Genomic DNA, 23,105 nt, shown 5'->3' with positions numbered 1-23,105 from the left:
TGGCGTGCCTACACAATTGTCCCATGAACCAGTTTGAGGCTGGGGTGGTAGCTACAGTATCCACTGGATGCTGATAGGAACTGGAAATAGGAGTGTTTTTTCCACTACCCATTCTGCCAGGATATAGTGTTTACATTGCCATGGCTGTTTGAGATCAGTGCTAGACCATGGCAGGGCACAGGACATGGATGCAGAGAGGAGGAAACCCATGCATTCATAGAATCATAGAGTTGGAAGAGACCTCATGGGCCATCCAGTCCAACCCCCTGCCAAGAAGCAGGACAATTGCATCCAAAGCACCCTCAACAGATGGCCATCCAGCCTCTGTTCCCAATGTAACAATATAGTTTCCTTTTGGGGTGGGATCCTAGTTTTGCTTGCAGCCAGCTGTTTTTTAATTGTGTCAGCGCTAGCCCTATCCTGAGGCGTGTTCCACCCTAAACTGTCTGTGCTTTTCTTTTATCAGTAGGCAAATATGTTTTTGTTCAAGCAAGCCTTTAATTTATAACTAAAGTGGTCATTTGGATATTTTATTGATCTTTTGTGTTTTCAATTTATTTTAAAATGTTTCATAAGTCCAATTTTATTCCCCCCCCCCCCCCCCCCCACATTTTATTCTAAACAGTCTTGAATTTACCTTTTCTGGAAGCCAACTTGGGCCTGAGAGAACGATGGTGGCATCTTAAACAAATACTGTATATACTCGAGTATAAGCCTAGTTTTTCAGTCCTTTTTTTAAGCTGAAAAAGTCTCCCTCGGCTTATACTCGAGTCAAGGTTTTTTATTATTTTACTCTATTATTGTTATTATTATTATTATTATTATTATTATTATTATTATTACATTAATCATTTTACTCTATTATTATTACATTTATTATTTTATTTTTATTATTGTTATTATTGCATTTATTATTTTACTCTATTATTACTGTTATTATTACATTTCCATTATTTTTCTCTATTATTATTGGAAGGATATGTAAACACATTTACACTGAAGAAGGTTAGAATAATGCTTTAATCAGAGGATAGTCTTATCTTAACGTACAGTTTGATTCAAAAACATTTAACCTACCGATGCCTCAATTAATGCAATGTTATTGGTATCTATTTTTATTTTGGGATTTACCAGTAGCTGCTGCATTTCCCACCCTCGGCTTATACTCGAGTCAATTCATTTTCCCAGTTTTTTGTGGTAAAATTAGGTACCTCGGCTTATATTCAGGTTGGCTTATACTTGAGTATATACGGTAAATGAAACCCCTTTTCCTATTATGCCAGACAGGCCTGTCTATAACTGAAGCTTGGATGAATGGTGTTGATAGTAGTGGAGGAAGAGGAGGAAAGAGAGGCAACTTCATTATGAAATTGTGAAAAAATGCTATGGAAGCAACCACGTCTTTGATAATTGCAACTTAATGGGAGTTTTCATTAGGACATTTAAACTTTCTCATTTCACAACTTGAACAAAAGGTGCATGATCTCAACAATTACAAAACACCTTTTCCCTTTTCTTCTCAATGGGTCATTCCTCTGCTTGACCCTGTCTTGCTTTTCATTGGAAACCCATGTGTTTCTCTTGCTATTTCTTAGGTAACCTCTGATGACTTCTTCTGAGATGGGAAACAACATGGTTTCTCCTTCACTGTTGCACACAAAGGAAAGAAGAATATAGGGTTACTACCCTATAATTATGAAGATAACTACCTCCCAGGGCTCTAGAAAGATCAGAGAACAATGGAAAACAGTGTGCTCAGAGAGGCAATTAGTATTAATACTCCAGGTATTAATATTCAGAGTGGAGACAGACACAGTTCCATTTGCAGTTCTTGTGATCCGGCATACAGAACGCATTGACAATGTCGGAGGAATAAACCGGAGGTGAATTGGCATATAATATGTTCCTCCTCACTGTATCTGTATCCATCGTCCTGCTGCACGTCTTGTGCAATAAGCCTGTGGCTAAATGTAGTGCTGGTCATCCTCTCTCTATTAAGCACAGGCAATACCATTCAGGAGATCTGATCATTGCCGGCATCATTTCCCAGATCTACATATTCTCTGAGCTGAAGACATTTAGAAGACACCCTTCTGCAGAACCACTTGATGAGCTCATGTACGGGGTATCAATTTGTATTCATCCCTTTAGATAATAGAATAGCTTTAAGCAAGATGATCTGGTATAATTTTAAATTTTGTATGTCAGTAGGGGAATATGCAATCTGTACATCTTCTGCTTTGGGACCACATGATTGTTGTCAGTTACACTGCTGGTGCTGATGCTGATCTTTATTACTTGTTAAATTCATCTTCATATCCACTATTCAAGGGTAGAATTAATGCAATTTGACACCACTACCTGCAATGGCTCAATGCTATGGAAGACTGGGAGTTGTGGTTTCACTGGGAGTTGTAGTTTTATGACACACCAGAACCCTTTGGCAGAGGACGTTGAAGACCCTGTAAAACTACAGCTCCAACAAATCCATAGCAGTGAGCTATGGTCTCAAACTGAATTCATTCTACAGTGTAGATATACTCCAAGTCCTTTCCTGAAGCTGGACCAATGATTGCTTTAGAAACTCCTATATTACAATGGCAAGTTTTGAAGGGGATAGTTTTGAGGCTTCTTGTGAGTTGGAAGCTAATGTATAGGTATAATAAGAACATTGATAAAGTTATATCAAGGCCAATTTTGCAGGATATTCTTGGGGTGCTCATAGGAGGACTTGAAAAGTGTCTCCATCTTCACCTCCACCTCCTTTGAAGGTATAGAGTTGGTACCTTAAAGTATATTCTTCTTACTAGCCTAATGAAGCTAATGTTTGTGTGAGAGAAGCTGACCTTCTGTATCTAAAGTGCCTAGGGTTTTCCAAGTGAAATAAGGGATAAGGATCTTGCCTTTGAATGAATGTTAGAAGAATTTCAGCAAATGTTGCATTTCATGCAATCTCACTGTTAATGTTGTTGCTATTTTTACCCTCCCTCCTGGTACCCATATCTCCTTTTATTTTCTGCGATCTTCTGTTAATATTGCATTTCCATTTCTTCTTCTCAATAATGCAATTTCTGGCTTTATCCTTGTACAGACTCGTGTTGAAATATGACTGTTAGTCTCTCATTTAATAATTTGTCCAGATTAGAAATCCATCAGACAAAAGAGAGATTCCATAGGCATTAAAATGTCAAATAAAGCAGTATCTGTTCTACGTATTGTTGAAGGCTTTCATGGCTGGAATTACTGGGATGCTGTGAGTTTTCTGAAGTGTATGGCTATGTTCCAGAAGCATTCTCCCCTGACATTTTGTCCACGTCTATGGCAGGCATTCTCAGAGGTTGTGAGGTCAACCTCTGAGGATGCCTCACAACCTCTGAGGATGCCTCCATAGATGTGGGTGAAACATCAGGAGAGAATGATTCTGGAACATGACCATACAGCCCAGAAAACTCACAGCAACCCAGTATGGGTTCTAATTTAATGTGGTGCCATGTTTGTATTTGTGGCCCGCAAATCTGTCTGCTATATTCACATAAGTCCTTGATTCTTTGTATTATGTTCACTATTTTTATGCAATATCAATCACATCACATTCAAATAGTAGCAGAGATCATATTCTGAAGTAGATTCACTATTGTTCTTATTCTTATTATAAGAATATGTTTTTAACTCTGTTATTAATCTGTGTATTTATTTGCTTAATCTGTTTTAATTGTGCAGTTGCTGGAATATGTTTTAATGTGTTTCTATGGCTGTGTCTATATGGCATTGAATTTTGCCAGAGCTGTAAGCCGCTTTGAGTCTCCCAAAGGGGTGAGAATGGTGGAGTACAAACAGAGCAAATAAATTTATTTATACTCTTCTTTATCTCTACCAAAGGAGACTCAAAGCTACTTATACTGAACGTATTACCACACATGTTTCCATACAAATATGCAAACATGACAAAGGTTTCAACTCTCTTTATAGGTTCTTTAGTCAAAATTACCAGCAAATTCTGGCTTTGGAGTTTGCTGTACAGGAGATCAATGAAAATCCCCATCTCTTACCTAATATCACCCTGGGAATCCATGTCTTCAACAATTATTTCATGGCAAGCTGGACCTATCTAGCTTCAATGGTACTTATCTCTACCCATGACAGATTCATCACAAACTACAGATGTGATGACAAGGACAACACAGTTTCTGTTATTGTGGGTCCTAACCCCCAGTTTTGTCAGTACGTGGCCAACATTTTGAACCTCTACAAGGTCCCACAGGTAAGACATACTCATGAAATTTTGGACTCCAAGAAATTATTCACTCCATCTTTACAGTTTAGACCACTTTTGTATGGTTTCAAGATAGAAACCAGCTGGCTATAAAGCCCTCCCCCCCCCCGAAATTCTGATGGTGGTTCGCGAAAAGGCCTTACTGGTGCATTATTTAAACTGTTATGTTTATTCATATCATGATCTGATCACCATAATCAATATATCCCATATGCATGGGGGTATTGGGGTAATAATACAAAAGGTTTGCTAAGCTAGGCCCTCTTTCACTCAGACTCAGCCCCCCCCCCCGAAACCCCCCCGAAATTTTTTTAGGCCCCCCCCCCCCCTGAAACGAAATCCTGGCTACGGGCCTGTGTGTGGGTAACGTGAATGCTGAGTGAAAATGTAACCCCCCCGTCTGTTTGTTACCTAATGTAACTGTAGGTTGTTTGTTGATTCATTGTAGTTACATCGAATCTGTATGCCTGCATGTCTGAATGTTGTTCTATAAAAGTTCTGATACCTTTTCTCTTACTGAAAAATTTCAATTAAAAAAGGCTTTAAAGTTATTGAAAAGTTCTTCATAACAAAAAGGGGTCTCTTATCCCCTAGCCAGTACTAAAAAATAAAATATTCAATTCAGAGACATATTGTACTATAATAGGGGAAAGTGCCATTTTTCTTCTACAGTTTGGCCAGGTAAATCTCTTTGGCTGACCTTTCAACATCTATTGATGACTTGGAGGAAATGTTACTGTTTGTCTATGGCAATAATGAATGCACATTGTGAAACAAAGATGTGAACACTTATATTATTTATATTGTTTTCTTTCTGTTTTCTTTCCTAAGCTCGTATATGGATCTTCCCCTGTGGTGAATAGCAATGCCCAAGCTGCTTCACTCCACCGGATGTTCCCAAATGAGTACCATCAAAATGAGGGCATTCTCCATTTGCTCTTGAATTTCAAGTGGACTTGGGTTGGCATGGTTTATATAGGTAATGACAGTGGTGAAAAATTTGTACATGACATACTTCCCATGTTCCATCAGAATGGTATCTGCTTTGATTTTATAACAGAAATACCCAGAGACTCTTCTTCCACTAAAATTGAAAATTTAGTGTTAAAGTTTTATGAAATGTATTGGATTATTATAAGAAGCACCTCTAAGGTTGTTATCTTATATTGTGAAAATCAATGCATAGTGGTTTTGAGAATTGTCTTCCATGGTGCAGAATTTGAGGAGTTGCCATTCAAGAGCCATGTCTGGATCATGACAGCTCAGATAGAATTTACAACTATTCCTTTTCAAAGAAATATTGGCATAGACTCCTTCCACGGTGCAATATCTTTTGCAGTTTCTTCAAATGAGGTCCTGGGATTCCAGCAATTCCTTCAGACCATGAACCCTGCTTCAAAAAATCAGGAGAGCTTGATGAGGATCTTTTGGGAACTGGTGTTTCAATGTTCTTTCCCAAGCACTGACTCAAATGAGGACATTGGAAACATTTGCACCGGAGAAGAGAAATTAGAAACTCTTCCTGGGTCTTTGTTTGAAATGACCATGACTGCTCAGAGCTACAGTGTCTACAATGCTGTCTATGCTGTGGCCCATGCTTTGCAAGCTATGCACGCATACAAAGTCAAACACAGTGGAATGCAAGATGTGAGAGGACAGATGCAGCAGCAGCTGTGGCAGGTAGAATCCTGTGCAATTGTGTGTGGTATTTAAGATTTCCCCATCTTGTACTTTGTCCACATCATATTCAAAGGGTCGGGTGAGTTATCTAGATTCTCAACCTGTGGGTCCCCAGGTGTTTTGGCCTACAACTCTCAGAAATCCCAGCCAGTTTACCAGCTGTTAGGATTTCTGGGAGTTGAAGGCCAAAACATCTGGGGACTCATAAGCTGAGAACTACTGAACTAGGGGCTCATATGCACCAGGAGGTTTACATGTCGGATTCAGGACCATTGTCCAGATGCCTGAAGACCACATCCACCTTCACTGTATCCTTGCCGAGTGTTGCAAATATGAGGGATATTCCAGAGTTCAAATTCTGTGGTATCCTAGAGCTTCGGGGCAGTCTGGACAACTGGATCAGCTCCCACTCTACCCAATTCCCTGGTTACAACCCCCTGATCAATGCAAATAAAGAGGAGGCACTTGTGCCTATTTTGGCAGCAATGTTAATACTATTAGATGGTTACGGAGTTCCATCTGAGGACTTGACATAGCCTAATTGTAGGCTTTCAAGGTTGGGATGTCAGGACAGGTGCTCATGCAACCAGCAAGAAAGAGTGGATCATGCCTCCATCCTTCTTGCTAGTCATGCAGATCAGTTGATGCGGAGCATGGTGCCCAAATGACCTGGAGTAGGCATCCTCAAACTGCGGCCCAAACAGCTGGAGGGCCACAGTTTGAGGATGCCTGTCCTGGAGCTTGGGGCTCCATGGTTTTCTGGGAGTGGTGGCAGCAACATGAAGGTAAAGGTCCAGTTTGGCCAATGTGGTCTCAGCCCACCAGGATTGTGTGTAGATAGTATCATAGCAGTTTGGCCATGTGTGATTAGCTGCTTCTGGGACCCAACTGAAGCATTTATCTTCTGGTCTGGCCCTTGATTTTGTGACCAGTAAAGAATATCCCCATATATTCAGATGGATATTCTCTATTTTGGATCTTTGCATGCTCTTGCTGTCTTTATTATCTACCATCTTGTCATTCTGTCTAGCTCCACTACTATTTGAGACGTGTTTCATTTAACAATACTTCTGGGGAAAAAGTTTCCTTTAATCAAAATGGAGAAATAGAAGCTGGTTTTGATATTATCAACTGGGTCATATTCCCAAACCTGTCCATTGTCAAAGTAAAAATTGGAAAGGCTGATCCTCATGTTCCAGTTGAGAAAAGATTAAGCATTTCTGCAAGTGATATTACCTGGCCCAGAATGTTCAACCAGGTAGGTCTTATACGTATTTTGAGATGAATGGAGAATATATCTCCTTTTCAAACCATGTCTTACTTCTGCTGCTACAAAAGCCCCCAGTGGTGCAATGGGTTAAACCCTTATGATGGCAGGACTACTGACCGAAAGATCGGTGGTTCAAATCCAGGGAGCAGGGTGAGCTCCTGTCTGTCAGCTCTAGCTCCTCATGTGGGCACATGACAGAAGCCTCCCACTGGGTGGTAAAACATCAGAGCGTCCCCTGGGCAACGTACTTGCAGACGGCCAATTCCCTCACAGCAGAAGTGATTTGCAGTATGAACATTAAAATAAAAATGTCAAATTCCTTTAAAGACAGTAGACATTAAATAAAAGAAGTTTGTAAAACCCTCCGTTTTGCAGTCCTTTTCAAAACTGTACATGAATAACTCCAAAACAGTAAAGGCGGGGGGCAAAAACTACATTGTGTGTTTCTCTGGTGCTATCTTTCATCTTAATAATAATAATAATAATAATAATAAACATTTTAGTCAAAATATTTTACTTCTTTTTATTCATAGGTACAGCCAATTTCCATGTGTAATGAAAAGTGTCTAGAAGGCTATAGTAAGATTAAGGTGGAAGGAAAGCCATTCTGTTGCTACAATTGCCTTCCATGTCCAGAAGGAAAGATTTCAAATCAACAAGGTGAGCTGTGCAATATAAAAACATGTTTAATGTTATCTGTCTTGGCTAAGTTTTCCTCTTGCTAATATAATTTGATTTCTTTTCCAGATATGGATGACTGTATCGAATGCCAGGAAGATCAATATTCAAACAATGCCAAAGACTTTTGCATTCAGAAAAACAGAAGCTTCTTGAGTTATGAAGAACCTTTGGGGATTGCGTTGACCACTCTTGCAGTCTCCTTCTCTTTCATGACCATCTTGGTGCTTGCAGTCTTTCTTAAATATTCAGATACTCCCATCGTGAAAGCCAACAATCGCAGTCTCAGCTATTCTCTACTCATTGCCCTCCTGCTCTCCTTCCTTTCCACTTTCCTTTTCATGGGTGAACCTCAGAAGGTGACCTGTCCCCTTCGACAGACTGTTTTTGGGGTCATCTTCTCGGTGGCTGTTTCCTGCGTTTTGGCCAAAACCACCATTGTGGTTCTAGCTTTCCTGGCCACCCAACCAGGGTCTAGGATGAGGAAATGGATAGGGAGAAGACTGGCCAGCTCCATTGTCATTTCCTCTTCCTTTATTCAAACCATTCTTTGTACGGTGTGGCTGGCAATCTCTCCCCCATTCCCAGATTTTGACAAACACTCCATGGTTAAAGAAATTGTGCTGGAATGTAATGAAGGTTCAACCGTTCTGTTTTACTGTGTCCTGGGCTTTATGGGGATGCTAGCCCTCATCAGCTTCACCGTGGCCTTCTTTGCCAGGAAGTTACCAGACAGTTTCAATGAAGCAAAATTCATCACCTTCAGCATGCTGCTCTTCTGTAGTGTTTGGTTATGTTTTGTTCCAGCCTATTTGAGCACCAAGGGAAAATACACAGTGGCTGTGGAGATCTTCTCCATCTTAGCATCTAGTCTTGGTTTACTGGGTTGCATTTTTTCTCCAAAATGTTTCATTATTTTGGTGCACCCTGCATTAAACAAGCAAGGACAGCTGATAGTACAGAAAAGAAAGTGAGACATGTCATGTCCCATTCTAAAGAGTGGGGTTGAGTCAAATTTGTTTGCCTTTAAGTCTTTAGAATTGTGAAATAAGCAGGTATATCCATATAGGCTAAATAAATACCCCAAACACATCAGTTCCTTTCCTGATCTTTGAAGGCTAAATGGAGTCAGTTATGGTTGGTGTTTAAAAGGGAGACTCTTGTAGGATCAAATTCCTTCAAGATTTGATTGTATTATGGAGTTTTACTACTGTTGTTTTCAATATTCTTTGCTACTGTTCTAATTAATTTTGCTGCATGTTTTATCATGTTAAAATCTGGCATGTTCAACTGTCATTGTTCTGTCACTGCTGGGCTTGAAATGAAGAGCCTTTAACACAGGACGTGCACCTTTTGGCCCAACAGGAAGCCAGGGGGCCCGAAGAGAAATTTTGAAGGATTTTCACCATAAACAGGCTTTAGAAGGCTTGTGAAATAACAATTTTTTTATTGGTGAACAATCAACAGAAACTCCTTTTGTCTTCAAAGGGTTAAACAAATACTTTCAGGCTTCAAACAACTGGTGGCTTCTAACTGATTGTTTGCTTTACTTTAAAGCAGTGGTTCTCAACCTTCCTAATGCCGTGACCCCTGAATCCAGTCCCTCATGTTGTGGTGACCCCCAACCATAACATTGTTTTTGTTGCTCCTTCATAACATTTTCCTACTGTTATAAATCATAATGTAAATATCAGATATGCAAGACATATTTTCATTCACTGGACCAAACTGGGCACAAATACCCAATGCACCCACATGTAAATGCTACTGGGGTTGGGGGAGGATTGACTTTGTAATTTGGTAGTTGTAGTTGCTGGGATTTATAGTTCACCTATAATCAAAGAGCATTTTGAACTCCACCAGCGATGGATTTGAACCTAATTTGCCACACAGAACTCCCATGACCAACAGAAAACACTGGAAGGGTTTGGTGGGTTTGGGAATTGTAGTTCACCTATATCCAGAGAGCACTGTGGAATCACACAATGGTGGATCTGGACCAAACATGGCACAAATACTCAATATGTGCAAATGTGAACACTGGTGGAGCCTGGGGAAAATAGACCTTGACTTTTGGGAGTTGTAGTTGCTGGGATTTATAGTTCATTACAATCAAAGAACATTCTGAACTCCACCAACAATTGAATTGGCTCAAACTTTCCACATGGAATCCCCATGACCATCAGAAAATACTGTGTTTTCTGATGGTCTTTGACAACCCCTCTGACACCCCTCCGCGACCCCCTCAGGGGTCCCGACCCACAGGTTGAGAAACACTGCTTTAAAGGAAAACCCTTTTCTAAATTTCTCCCAGGCTAACTATGAACTTAAACCTTATTGATGTGGATTCACTACCGGGCTGAACTGCGTCTCAACGCCGAGCGAACCTATCAAAAGGCTTGTAATCACTTAGCTGGAATCCTTGATGCTTAAAGCTGTTATTCCCTCTGGAATTCTTCAGGGCTGTAAAGCTGTTTCCCTGGAACCTTCGAGAATCTTTAGATGATCTTAAGACTGGTTCTCCCCCGGGAGGTCTTAAGGGTCGAAGCCTTTTTACAGGAGGAAATCTGTATACATCCTGTACATTGACTTCCCTGTAGAAAACTAACTGAAATGGTTCCTCCCTCTTCCCAAAACCCAGAAAAAGGGGCTGAACCAAAGCTAAATGAAGATGGACAGGGGCTTGCCCTATGACTGCAAACTATAACAGGAAGCCACCCTGTTGCAAAATCTCAAGCCTGAGATTGCAAACAAACTTTAGTTCCAAGCAAATAAAATTGGAGCTCCTGGAACAGTTGTTCCAGAACAGTCACGTGAATGCTTTATCCTTAAATACATCATAGAAATACCAAAAATGTTTAATGTCAACACTATCTATCTATTTTGTTGGGCAAGTAGGCTTAATAACAAAATACCCTCTGTGATAGCACGCCCAAACTTTTGGAAAAACTATAGTGTCTAACTATATTCAGGGGCTATCTGTATACCTTCTGTTAAGATTAAGACCCCTAGCAGACAGAGGCACTTTAGGCAAGGTGAAAAGATAACCAAATGAGTTTACTGCAAACAAGATGAATAAAGGGTTAACTCCACCCAGAACTATCATAAGATAACTTCAACAATACATTACAAAAGGAGATTTTGCTGGTTGTAGTCATCTCTCTGGAATCTTCTGCCTCTGATGCAAAGTGATGGATTACAAGTTGTTGCTTATAAACTGTCTTAATCTTCTTTCCTGTGAAGTTTAGGCTGGCCAAAAGCTTCTGTTATCCTTTGGACTGTTGGTATAATAATACTGCTAAATGCAGCAGGTGCTAAGAATGCCTGTTTTTGGATTGCTTGGGCTTGGGTTATCAGACAATACCTAAGACACTGTTCTCTGTAACTCTGCTGCAGAAAAAAGGAGTCCAGCAAGAGCTTTATACAGGGAATTTAATTGTTTTAATTACTGTTTTACACGTTTATTTGTATTATTGTGTAGGCATCTAATTGTGCCTTTTTGTAAGCCGCCCTGAGTCCCCACTTGGGGGTTGAGAAGGGCGGGGTAGAAGTACACGAAATAAATAAAATAATAAATAAAAATGGAATAGACCAACTAAGATTGACCTCTGGGGGGATTTTAAGTTCAAACCAAAAAACGAATATAAAGGAAGTTATCTACACTATTGGGAAGGTCTGTAATCATGGGGAACTAAAGCAGAGGAGAGGAGAAGGCAGAGCCAAGACTTCACACCCTCCCCAAAAATGTACAGTGTACCCTCACTTATTGTGGGGGTTACGTTCCAACAATTGGGTCACACAGTTTTCAGAAAACCTACACACAAAAACTGCCAGGCCATCAAATGCTAATCAAGGTGGCCCACTGAAACATTCACATGTAACTCTAACAGACAAGAGTTCTTTCTCCCACCCTGGAACTTCCAAAGATATATATACCCAATTTTCCTAGTTTCCACAAATCTCAAAACCTGTGGGGATGCTTGCCACAGATGCAGGTGAAACGTCAGGAGAGAATGGCCAAACAGCCCGAAAAACCTACAACAACCCAAGCCCTAAATGTTTCTAGCCCAGCTTACCTGTCCAAATGTACCTCCCTCTATGATCCACCTCAGAGGTTAGGATCTTCTAGGGAAGCCCTTCTCTCTGTCCGCCTCCTTCACAGGTATGCTTGGTGAGGATGAGAGACAGGGTCATCATAGTGGAGGCCCCTCGTGTATGGAACTCCCACTTCAGTGAAACTAGAGCAGCTCCCTTCCTCCTGACCTTTGGGAAGAAAATAAAAACGTGGTTATGAGACCAAGCTTTTGGATAGCAAGTTTTAGTGCAATAAGAGAATAAGGAATAGTGAAATGACAAGTGGAGCGGCCTTGGATCATGATTTTGGATGGTTTGATTTTAATAATTAAAATAATTAAAATAATTGATTTTAATAATAAGCTTGTGGTGCAGTGGGTTAAATCGCTGAGATGCTGAGCTTGATGATCAAAAGGTCACAGGTTCAAATGCAGGGGGCGGTGTGAGCTTCCGCTGTTAGCCCCAGCTTCTGCCAACCTAGCAGTTTGAAAACATGCAAATGTGAGTAGATCAGTAGGTACCGCTCCAGAGGGAAGGTAACGGTGCTCCATGCAGTCATGCCGGCCACATGACCTTGGAGGTGTCTGCGGACAACACCGGCTCTTTGGCTTAGAAATGGAGATGAGCAACAATCCCCAGAGTCAGACACGACTGGACTTAATGTCAGGGGAAAACCTTTACCTTTACCTTTAATATTCATTTGTTTTAATTATTTTTGTTTTAATGTAATTATTTATGTTATTGCCTGTGTGTTTATGGCACCAAATTGCTGCCTATCTGTAAAGCCACTCTGAGTCATACTTTTGAATTTGCAACCACAGTTCTATCATCCCACCAAACAACAAACCTCAATAATACATAGGATGTAATTGTTTTTACTGTTATTATGATGAGGGATGGAATTTTCCATTACTTCTTGAAAGAAGTAATACCCAATTTGAACAATGCACTTTCTATTGTTGAAGGCTTTCATGGCCAGAATCACTGGATGGTTGTAGGTTTTTATGGCCATGTTCTAGAAGCATTCTCTCCTGATGTTTCGCCTGCATCTATGGCAGGCATCCTCAGAACTTTTCCCACTTTTTCTGAATTAGTTATTTCTATGCTTGACCTTGTTTCCCTTTTCATTGGAAATCCTTGTTTTTCTTTGGTAACCCCTGATGACTTCTTCTGAGATGGGAATCAGCACGATTTCTCCTTCACTGCTGCACACAAAGGAAAAAAGAATGTATGGTTACTACCCTATAATTATGAAAATAACTACCTCTCAGGGCTCTAGAAAGAGCAGAGAACAATGGAAAACACTGTGCTCAGGCTGAAAGTTTGTATTAATACTCCTAGTATTAATATTTAGAGTGGAGACAGACACAGTCCCATTTGCCCAATTCCTTGCAGTACTTGAGGTCAGTAAGCCCATGGCTGATTTATTCAGCCAAATAGAACACATTGACAATGTCGGTGGAATGAACCCACGGCTGGCAGGTGGATTTGCATAAAGGATGTTCCTGTTGACAGCATCTGTATTCATTGTCCTGCTGCATGTCTTGTGCAATAAGCCTGTGGTTAACTGTGGTACCGGTAATCCTCTCTCTATTAAGCACAGGCAATATTATTCAGGAGATTTGCTCATTGCTGGCATTATTTCTCAGATCTACAGATTCTCTGAACTGGTGACATTTAGAAGACATCCTGCCGCCGAGCAACTTGATGAGCTCATGTATGGGGTAGCTATTATTATTATTATTATTATTATTATTATTTGAAACACAACAAGATTAGTACACAGCAAACAAGATCACTATGCTGGATGTTGTATTGGATCACACGTCGGACACTTCCCAAGTGTCTAGGACTGTGTGATGTATCTGTGAATAATGCGTGCAGATCCCAGTAAGGTGGCTTTTTGCAGCTGGAGGATGGTAATCTTGTCAGCGCCAATTGTGTTTAAGTGCAGGCCAAGGTCTTTAGGCACTGAACCCAATATGTCAATCACCACTGGGACCACCTTGACTGGCTTGTGGCAGAGGTTTTGTAGTTCGATCTTTAAATCCTCGTGTCAGCTTTTCCAGTTGTTTCTCTTCAATCCTGCTGTCACCTGGGATTGCAACAAGTGGGTTTTTAACACTATCGTGAGGTCAGGAGTATTGTGCTCCAAAACTCTGTCAGTCTGAATTCGGAAGTCCCAGAGTACTTTGATGTGTTCATTATATGTAACTTTTTCGGGATTGTGATCCCACCAGTTTGTTATTATTATTTGATGCACAACAAGATTAGTACACAGCAAACAAGCTCACTCTGTTGGCTTTTGTATTTGATCACATGTCGGACACATCCCAAGTGTCTAGGACTGTGTGATGTATCAGTGAAAAATGCATGCAGATCTGAGTAGGGTGGCCTTTTGCAGCTGACAGATGGTAACGTTGTCAGCGTCGATCATTTTTAAGTGCAAGCCAAGGTCTTTAGGAACTGCACCCAGTGTGCCAATCACCACTGGAACCACCTTTACTGGCTCGTGCCAGAGTCTTTGCAGTTCTATCTTTAAATCCTCATATCGTGTCAGCTGTTGTTGTTGTTGTTGTTGTTATAATAATAAACATTTATATTCCACCCTTCTCTCTCCTAAGGAGACTCAGGGATGAGCACATCATATATACAGCAAGCATTCCATGCCAGAACATAAACTAACTATAAATATACACAAACACTAAAAACAGTTATATCTTTTAGTTACTTTAAATCAGTTGTTTAAAACCATCTCAAAACACCATGCTGGCTCTGATCAGCAGAGTGGATTTACTATTATTGCCTCATTGCACTGCCCCAAAGGCTTGGTCCCACAGCCAGGTTTCTACCATCTTTCTGAAGGACAGGAGGGAGGAGGCAGATCTAATCTCACCAGGAAGGGAGTTCCATAGCTGGGGGGCAATCACTGAGAAGTCCCTCTCTCTCGTCCCCGTCAATCGCGCCTGTGACAGTGGTGGGACCAAGAACAAAGCCCCCCCCCCCCCCAGAAGATCTTAGTCTTCGCTGCGGTTCGTAAAGGCATTTGTAACCATTCCTTAAGATCATGGACTGGTTTCAAGCAGACTAGTTTGTTATACAGACTTTTTATCTTAGTTTGTCCTTGGTCATATGGTTGCTTTTTCCATTGTTGCTTATGCTGCTCTCACTATTGTTACCGTATCATTTTATAGGAAAGACACTATGTCCCTCCCTACTCCCAATTATCTCCTCTTTTTTCCTGCTACCATTGGGTTAAACCGCTGAGCTACTGAACTTTCTCATCGAAAGTTTGCAGGTTCGAATCCAGGGAGAGGCGTGAGCTCCCGCTGTTAGCCCCAGCTTCTCCCAACCTAGCAGTTCGAAAACATGCAAATGTGAGTAGATCAATAGGTACTGCTCTGGCGGGAAGGTAACAGCGCTCCATGTAGTCATGCTGACCACATGACCTTGGGGGTGTCTATGGACAACGCCAGCTCTTCAGCTTAGAAATGGAGATGAGCACCAACCCCCAGAGTCAGACACGACTGGACTTAATGTCAGGAGAAAACCTTTACCTTTACGTATCATTCACTGATGTTACATTTCCATTTCATACTCTCAATCATGCCATCTTTGGCTTTACTCTTGTACATTTTAATTATCCAGTTTAACTTTTCATGTCAAAAAAAGTAATGATTAATTACTTATTTGTCTAGTACCTAAATGCAAAAAAGAGAAAGATTGCATAGTCATTTAAATTTCAATACAAATAAAGCAATATGTGTTTGAAACTGTATTTGAATAAGGTTCAGTTTCTGTGTTTTGTGACTCTCAAATCCATATTGCCAATCAGCTGCTATTCACAGAAGTCTTGGTCCCATCAATATTTCTTGATTGTCATTACAATTTTCAGTTTCCCCCCCACAATATCAATCACCGGCTATATTAAATCGGTTGCAGATTTCATATTCTGAAAGAGATGCTTTCTGAGAAAGGATTTAACTCTCTTTGTAGGTTCTTTAGTCAAAATTACCAGCACATTCTGGCTTTGACATTTGCTGTACAGGAGATCAATGAAAATCCCCAACTCTTACCTAATATCACCCTGGGCATCCATGTCTTCAACAATTATTTCATGGCAAAGTGGACTTATCTTGCTTCGATGGAGCTTTTTTCCACCCATGACAGATTCATCCCTAATTACAAGTGTGATGACCAGGACAACACAGTTTCTGTTATCGTGGGTCCCAACCCCCAGTTCTGCCAGTACGTGGACAACATTTTGAACCTTTACAAAGTCCCACAGGTAAGACGTACTCATGAAACTTTGGATGGCAACAAGCCATTCACTCTATATGGTTTAGGTCACTTTTGTGTGGTTTCAATATAGAAACCAGTTGGCAAAGAAGAAATAATTCGGCAACCTGTTATTCTGCTATGAGTAAAACTTTGTTTGGGGTTTTCAATCATCTATGCAGCAGAGACTCCTCTATTCATTCCTGCTGGGCATTTAAAATGAGAAATTATGTCTCCTTGTTCAATTTTTCAAGATAAAGTTCAGACCCCAATGGAAGTCTGATTGAATCTCTCAGAATCTTTCCTATCATTAAACATAATGCTGAGTTGCCTCCAGTAGTGTATGGGGAAAGGTGAAAAAACAGAAAAATACTATATCTGACTCAGAAAACCAATAACGCCCTACCTGGTTAAAGTACATGGACGAGCTCAGAGACTGATCATTATCGCAGAGCTCACTGGTTATTGGTTGATATTTGCTTTTATATATTGTTATAATGTTTTATTTTGTTTTATGCTGTTGTTTATATATTTTAATGTGCCCTGAATCCCTTTGGGGAGATGGAAGCAGGGTACAAAAGCAAAGTTGTAATAATGATATAAAGATGACATCTATATTTAAGCATAAATCAATATAAATATGAAGCTAAAAGTGAAACAATTCTGGATTGAATGGGTTGGCAGAATTCATGCAGAATTGTTATGTTTAGGTTTGAATATGTTGGGAGGCTGCAACAAGTTTCTTGTGAAGAAAATTGTGTGCAATTCAGTTTTAAGTAACTATGGGTTGTGTATCACTTATTTATAATGTTTGAGATCAGAAGAGTTTTGAATTTTGGATTTTGAATATGTGTATTTGCATATACATGTATAATAAGATATCTTGTAGATGGGACACAACAAATCTAAACATGAAATTTATATATGTTTAATATACACCTTATATTATCTTAAGGTAATGGCAAGAAATACTTTAAATACTTTTATGCATGAAAGAAAGCTTGTGTACTCTGAACCACCAGGAAGCAAAGATGGCACTATCTCAGCCACCCATGGGGACAATTTCAGATTTTGTAGTATATCAGATTTCAGAATTTTAAACAAGGAATGTTTAGCCTGTATTTGGTTTATAATGGTTTTGGAAAAGGTTCTTGAAGGATTTGGAAAAGGTTCTTGAAGCCAGTACTAGAAAATGAAATATTTGATTGAGAGTTATATTGTAATATAATGGGGGAAAGTGCAATTTCCTTCTACAATTTAGTCAGGAAAATCTCTTTTGCTGACCATGGAACATTTAATGATGACTGGGTGGAAATTAAGGTTCTGCAATCGGGATAAACCTTCACCTGTTTCGTGTCCCAAATTTTGGTGGGGACCCCATTCCATTTTTGGGAGCCTTCCCGAAATCAGGAGGGCAGATTTCTGTTTTCTGTTTGGGCCTCCCAAAGATCTGTTTTCTACTGGACCATTGTAGGGTGGTGGCCTCCCACCCAGGCTCCCCTTCCTGGCATGTGCTTTAAGGAGGCTTCTTACCAGCTATTTCTTTCTATTCTAGAGGAGGCTCTCGGCTGCAGGCGCTGGCAAGTGCACACGTTTTCTGGGCGTGCACGGCACACCACACACACACACTCTCCTCAGAAAGAGAGTGCATGCGTGGCATGGCATACAGGCCCAGAAAGCACGCGCACCTGCCAGTGCTGCAGCCGAGAGCCTCTTACCCTAGAGTAAGATGTGCTTGGCTGGAGGTACTGGCAAATGCATGTGCTTTCTGGGCCTGCACTCCACATGTGCACTCTCTTTCTAAGGAGAGTGCGTGTGTGGTGTGGCATGCAGGCTCGGAAAGCTTACTCTAGAGTAAGAGGCACTCAGCTGCAGGTTCTGGCAGGTGCACATGCTTTCTGGGACTGAACAACCACACAAAGAGGCATGTTCTTCTGGAAGGCACTTGGCTGCAGAAGAAAGCAGGCTTGAAGCTAGGATCGGCTCCAGCTTGCTTTTGTGTCAAGCTGATTTTTGTGCGGGGAGCGGGGTTCCCGTTTCACGCTCCTGAAGAAACAAATGAAACAAAAGAAACGGGAGAAATGGGAGAAACTAATTCCACACACAACTCTAGTGGAAATGTTGCTCTTTATATATGGTAATAATAATGCACGTACGATGTGAAATAAAGATATGAGCATTTTATATTGGAAATCCATTCTTCTATTTCTATGTTTGCTTTTCTTTCCTAAGCTCATATATGGATCTGCCCCTGTGATGACTAACAATGCCCAAGCTGCTTCTCTCCACCGGATGTTCCCAAATGAGTACCATCAGAATGAGGGCATTCTCCATTTGCTCTTGAATTTCAAGTGGACTTGGGTTGGAGTGCTTTATATAGGCAATGACAGTGGTGAAAAATTTGTACATGACATACTTCCCATGTTCCATCAGAACGGTATCTGCTTTGATTTTATAAAAGAATTACCCCGAGAGTCTTTTTCCACTAATATTGATAATTTAGTGTTCAAGTATTATGAAATGCATGGGATAATTGCAAGAAGTACCGTCAAGGTTGTCATCTTATATGGTGAGAATCAATGCATAGTGGCTTTGAGAATGGTCTACCATGGTGCAGAATTTGAGGAGATGCCATCCAAGAGCCATGTCTGGATCATGACAGCCCAGATGGAATTTACATCCATTCCTTTTCAAAGGAATTGTATCATGCACTTCCTCCATGGTACAATGTCTTTTGCAGTTTCTTCAGAGAAGGTCCCAGGATTCCAGCAATTCCTTCAGACCATGAACCCTGCTTCAGAAAATCAGGAGAGCTTGATGAGGATCTTTTGGGAACTGGTGTTTCAATGTTCTTTTCCAAGCACTGCCTCAAATGAGGACACTGGAAACATCTGCACTGGAGAGGAAAAATTAGAAACTCTTCCTGGGTCTTTGTTTGAAATGACCATGACTGCTCAGAGCTACAGTGTCTACAATGCTGTCTATGCTGTGGCCCATGCTTTGCAAGCTATGCACTCATACAAAGTTAAACACAGTGGAATGCAAGATGGGAGGGGACAGATGCAGCAGCAGCTGTGGCAGGTAGAGTCCTGTGCATTTGTATGTGGTATTTAGGATTCCCCCATCTCGTACTTTGTCTGCATCATAATCAAAGGGTCTGATGAATTATCTAGATGTTCAACTAGCGACTCATATGCGCCAGGAGGTTTACATGCCAGATCCAGGGCTATTGTCCAGAATGCCCAGGACCACAACCATTCTGTTGAGCTGTCACCTTCACTGTATCATTGCTGAACGTTGCAAAGATGGGGTATATTCCAGAGTTCAAATTCTGGGGTATCCTGGATCTTAGGATACCCCTGGACAATTGGATCAGCTCCCATTCAACCAAATTCCCTTGTTGCCACCCCCTGATCAGTGTAGGGAAATGGATAAGAACTTGTGCCTATATTGGCAATGTTGCTGTTAGATGGTCTCAGAGCTCCATCTGAGCACCTTGCCAAAGCCTAACCATACCTTTCAAGGTTTATGATGTTAGGATAGGGGGGCCAAACCACCAGCAAGAAAGAGTGGACATTGCCACCACCCTTCTTGCTAGTCATGCAGATCTGTTTATGTGGAACAAGATGTCTACAATGACCTGGAGCTTGGAACTCAATAGTTTTCTGGGAGTTGTGGCATCAACATGAAAGGTGAAGTAAAGGTCCAATGTGGTCAATGTGGTCTTAGGCCAGCAGGACTGTGTAGACAGTAGCACTGCAGGTTTTACCAGGTGTGGCTAGTTGCCTCTGGGACTCATGTCTCTGGGACCCAGAAGTATTTGTCCTCTGGACTGGACCAAGATTGTGTAGCCAGTGAAAAATCTCCCTAGCTCTTCCAATAGTTCTCAATTTTGGATCTTCACATGCTTTTGCTGCCTTTATCATCTACCTTCTTGTCATTCTGCATAGCTCCACCATTATTTGAGAAGTGTTTCATTTAACAATAGTGCTGGGAGAAAAGTTTCCTTTAATCAAAATGGAGAAATAGAAGCTGGTTTCGACATTATCAACTGGGTCATATTCTCAAACTTTTCCATTCTCAAAGTAAAAATTGGAATGATTGATCCTCATGTTTCAGTCGAGAAGAGGTTAAGCATTTCTGCATGTGATATCACCTGGCCCAACATGGTAGGTCTTTTCAAACCATATCTTACTTCTTATGCTCCTGAAATCCTTAATACTCAGGCCACCAATGATAACTTTTTTCAATTTTCAAAATTTTAGCTGTCTTTGGTGTATTTTGGGGTGCTGGATGAAAAAAAAACCCACAATAAGAATGTTATACCACAGCTGATAACACAGTATGGATGTGAACAGATTTTTGTGTTTTATAACCGCAAATTAACATGTTTTGAGCATCTATTAGAAGACTTTAACCCCTTTGTTAGTATTTACTCTTTGGGTGGTCATTTATTACAGCAACAAAATGTCAAATCAAGTTGTGAAAAAATGTCCATGATGCACCAAATCTGAGGTCATTTTGGAGCATGAATGCCCAATTCCCATGAAACCAATAGACATTAAAATGTTTTGCAGGCCTATGTTATCACTAGCTCTCCTGGAAAGGTTCTATACATGAAGTGCACTCCACACAGTCAAGGGAACATAAAGTAGTGTTACATGTTTCACTGGCTCTCTCTTTCACATTAAGTTGTTGACCATATAGATGAGTGAATGGGAGATGCTTACATGTTTAAGCTTCTACATGGTTTGTGCCCCTCTCCCAACAATTCATAACATTTGATAACATGCATAGGCCAATGGTTGTAGTAATATGTCCAGGCAGCAGGCTGTATTGCAAATACTCTCCATGCAATACCAGCAAAGAACAATTGTGTAACTGGAGACAAGAGCAACTAATGGGAAATAATTAAATAAATAATTTTAAGGATAAAAATAAAAATATTTTAAATTCCATTTATTCATAGGTGCAGCCCATTTCCATGTGTAATGAAAGGTGTCAAGAAGGCTATAGCAAGATTAAGGTGGAAGGGATGCCATTCTGTTGCTATAATTGCCTTCCATGTCCAGAAGGAAAGATTTCAAATCAGCAAGGTGAGCAGTGCAATATAAAAACATGTTTAATATTGATTTGTCAAAGGCTTTCATGGCTGGAATCACTGGGTTGTTGTAGGTTTTTCGGGCTGTATGGCCATGTTCTAGAAGCATTCTGATGTTTTGCCTCCATCTGTGGCAAGCATCCTCAGAGGTTGTGAGGTTTGTGGAAACTAGGAAAATTGGGTTTATATATCTATTGACGGTCCAGGGTGGGAGAAAGAACTCTTGTCTGTTGGAGCTAGGTGTGAATGTTTCAATTGGCTACCTTGATTAGCATTTGATGGCCTGACAGTTTTTTAGGTGAGGCTTGTTTCTGCCTGGGAAATTCCTTTCTTCAGAGGTGATTAGGTGTTTCTGATTATTTCTTGACTGGAGTTTTCCTGTGGACCTTCCACAGATATATAAACTCTATTTTACTAGTTTCCACAAACCTGACAACCTCTGAGGCTGCCTGCCATAGATGCAGGCGAAACTTCAAGAGAGAATGCTTCTAGAACATGGCCATAGAGCCCGAAAAACCTACAACAACCCAATGTTTAATATTATCTGTCATGGCTAGGTTTTCCCTTTGTCAATACACTTTGATTTCTTTTCCAGATATGGATGACTGTATCGAATGCCAGGAAGATCAATATTCAAGCAATGCCAAAGATTTTTGCATTCAGAAAAACAGAAGCTTCTTGAGTTATGAAGAACCTTTAGGAATTGCTTTGACCACTCTTGCAGTCTCCTTCTCTTTCATGACCATCTTGGTGCTTGCAGTCTTTCTTAAATATTCAGATACCCCCATCGTGAAAGCCAACAATCGCAGTCTCAGCTATACTCTGCTCATTGCCCTCCTGCTCTCCTTCCTTTCCACTTTCCTTTTCATGGGTGAACCTCAGAAGGTGACCTGTCTCCTCCGACAGACTGTTTTTGGGGTCATCTTCTCGGTGGCTGTTTCTTGCATTTTGGCCAAAACCACCATTGTGGTTCTAGCTTTCCTGGCCACCCAACCAGGGTCTAGGATGAGGAAATGGATAGGAAGAAGACTGGCCAGCTCCATTGTCATTTCCTCTTCCTTTATTCAAACCATTCTTTGTATGGTGTGGCTGGCAATCTCTCCCCCATTCCCAGATTTTGACAAACACTCTGTGATTAAAGAAATTGTGCTGGAATGTAATGAAGGTTCCACCGTTCTGTTTTACTGTGTCCTGGGCTTTATGGGGATGCTAGCCCTCATCAGCTTCACCGTGGCCTTCTTTGCCAGGAAGTTACCAGACAGTTTCAATGAAGCTAAATTCATCACCTTCAGCATGCTGCTCTTCTGTAGTGTTTGGTTATGTTTTGTTCCAGCCTATTTGAGCACCAAGGGAAAATACACAGTGGCTGTGGAGATCTTCTCCATCTTAGCATCTAGTCTTGGTTTACTGGGTTGCATTTTTTCTCCAAAATGTTTCATTATTTTGGTGCACCCTGAATTAAACAAGCAAGGACAGCTGATAGTACAGAAAAGGAAGTGAGACATGTCATGTCCCATTCTAAAGAGTGGGGTTGAGTCAATTGTGACTGACTGCTTGCTTGTGTCAATGGACAATAAAGAGTTGTTTAATTTAAAAATGAACACAAGTTGAGACAACATATTTATATTATTTATTTATTTATTTAAACCATTGATATCCCGTCCTTCTCAACCCCCAAAGGGTGAGTCAAGGTGTCTTACAATTGGCAGTCATTAGATGCCGACAAAGAATAATTACAGCACAGCAATTAA

The 23,105-nt window shown here is 40.7% G+C and overlaps 2 protein-coding genes across 2 annotated transcripts; both read left to right on the top strand.

Annotated features, from left to right (window-relative positions):
* Nucleotides 1-1,900: 1,900 nt before the first annotated feature.
* LOC132779246 (vomeronasal type-2 receptor 26-like) lies at nucleotides 1,901-8,875 on the top strand. Its single transcript, XM_067469592.1, has 6 exons — nucleotides 1,901-2,116; nucleotides 4,082-4,261; nucleotides 5,105-5,953; nucleotides 6,984-7,211; nucleotides 7,757-7,883; nucleotides 7,971-8,875. Exons 1-6 carry the CDS (start codon nucleotides 1,901-1,903, stop codon nucleotides 8,873-8,875), a joined length of 2,505 nt encoding a protein of 834 aa, XP_067325693.1.
* Nucleotides 8,876-13,474: 4,599 nt separating this feature from the next.
* On the top strand, nucleotides 13,475-22,854 carry LOC132779316 (vomeronasal type-2 receptor 26-like). The gene is made up of 6 exons (XM_067469591.1): nucleotides 13,475-13,690; nucleotides 16,084-16,263; nucleotides 18,486-19,334; nucleotides 20,204-20,422; nucleotides 21,223-21,349; nucleotides 21,950-22,854. Exons 1-6 carry the CDS (start codon nucleotides 13,475-13,477, stop codon nucleotides 22,852-22,854), a joined length of 2,496 nt encoding a protein of 831 aa, XP_067325692.1.
* Nucleotides 22,855-23,105: the final 251 nt, after the last annotated feature.

This window comes from Anolis sagrei, chromosome 6, assembly GCF_037176765.1.
Source record: "Anolis sagrei isolate rAnoSag1 chromosome 6, rAnoSag1.mat, whole genome shotgun sequence".
Classification (NCBI taxonomy): Eukaryota; Metazoa; Chordata; class Lepidosauria; order Squamata; family Dactyloidae; genus Anolis; species Anolis sagrei.
Note: the sequence above shows the minus strand (reverse complement) of the source record. Positions and strands in the feature narration are given on the sequence as shown.

Bases quoted from the DNA above. Each gene is read 5' to 3' on its own strand.
- LOC132779246 (XM_067469592.1), top strand. From the start codon at position 1,901: ATGTTCCTCCTCACTGTATCTGTATCCATCGTCCTGCTGCACGTCTTG. The intron at 2,117-4,081 runs ATGTACGGGGTA...CATGTCTTCAAC, and splicing joins CAGAACCACTTGATGAGCTC to AATTATTTCATGGCAAGCTG. The intron at 5,954-6,983 runs GTAGAATCCTGT...CATTCTGTCTAG, and splicing joins TGCAGCAGCAGCTGTGGCAG to CTCCACTACTATTTGAGACG.
- LOC132779316 (XM_067469591.1), top strand. From the start codon at position 13,475: ATGTTCCTGTTGACAGCATCTGTATTCATTGTCCTGCTGCATGTCTTG. The intron at 13,691-16,083 runs ATGTATGGGGTA...CATGTCTTCAAC, and splicing joins CCGAGCAACTTGATGAGCTC to AATTATTTCATGGCAAAGTG. The intron at 19,335-20,203 runs GTAGAGTCCTGT...CATTCTGCATAG, and splicing joins TGCAGCAGCAGCTGTGGCAG to CTCCACCATTATTTGAGAAG.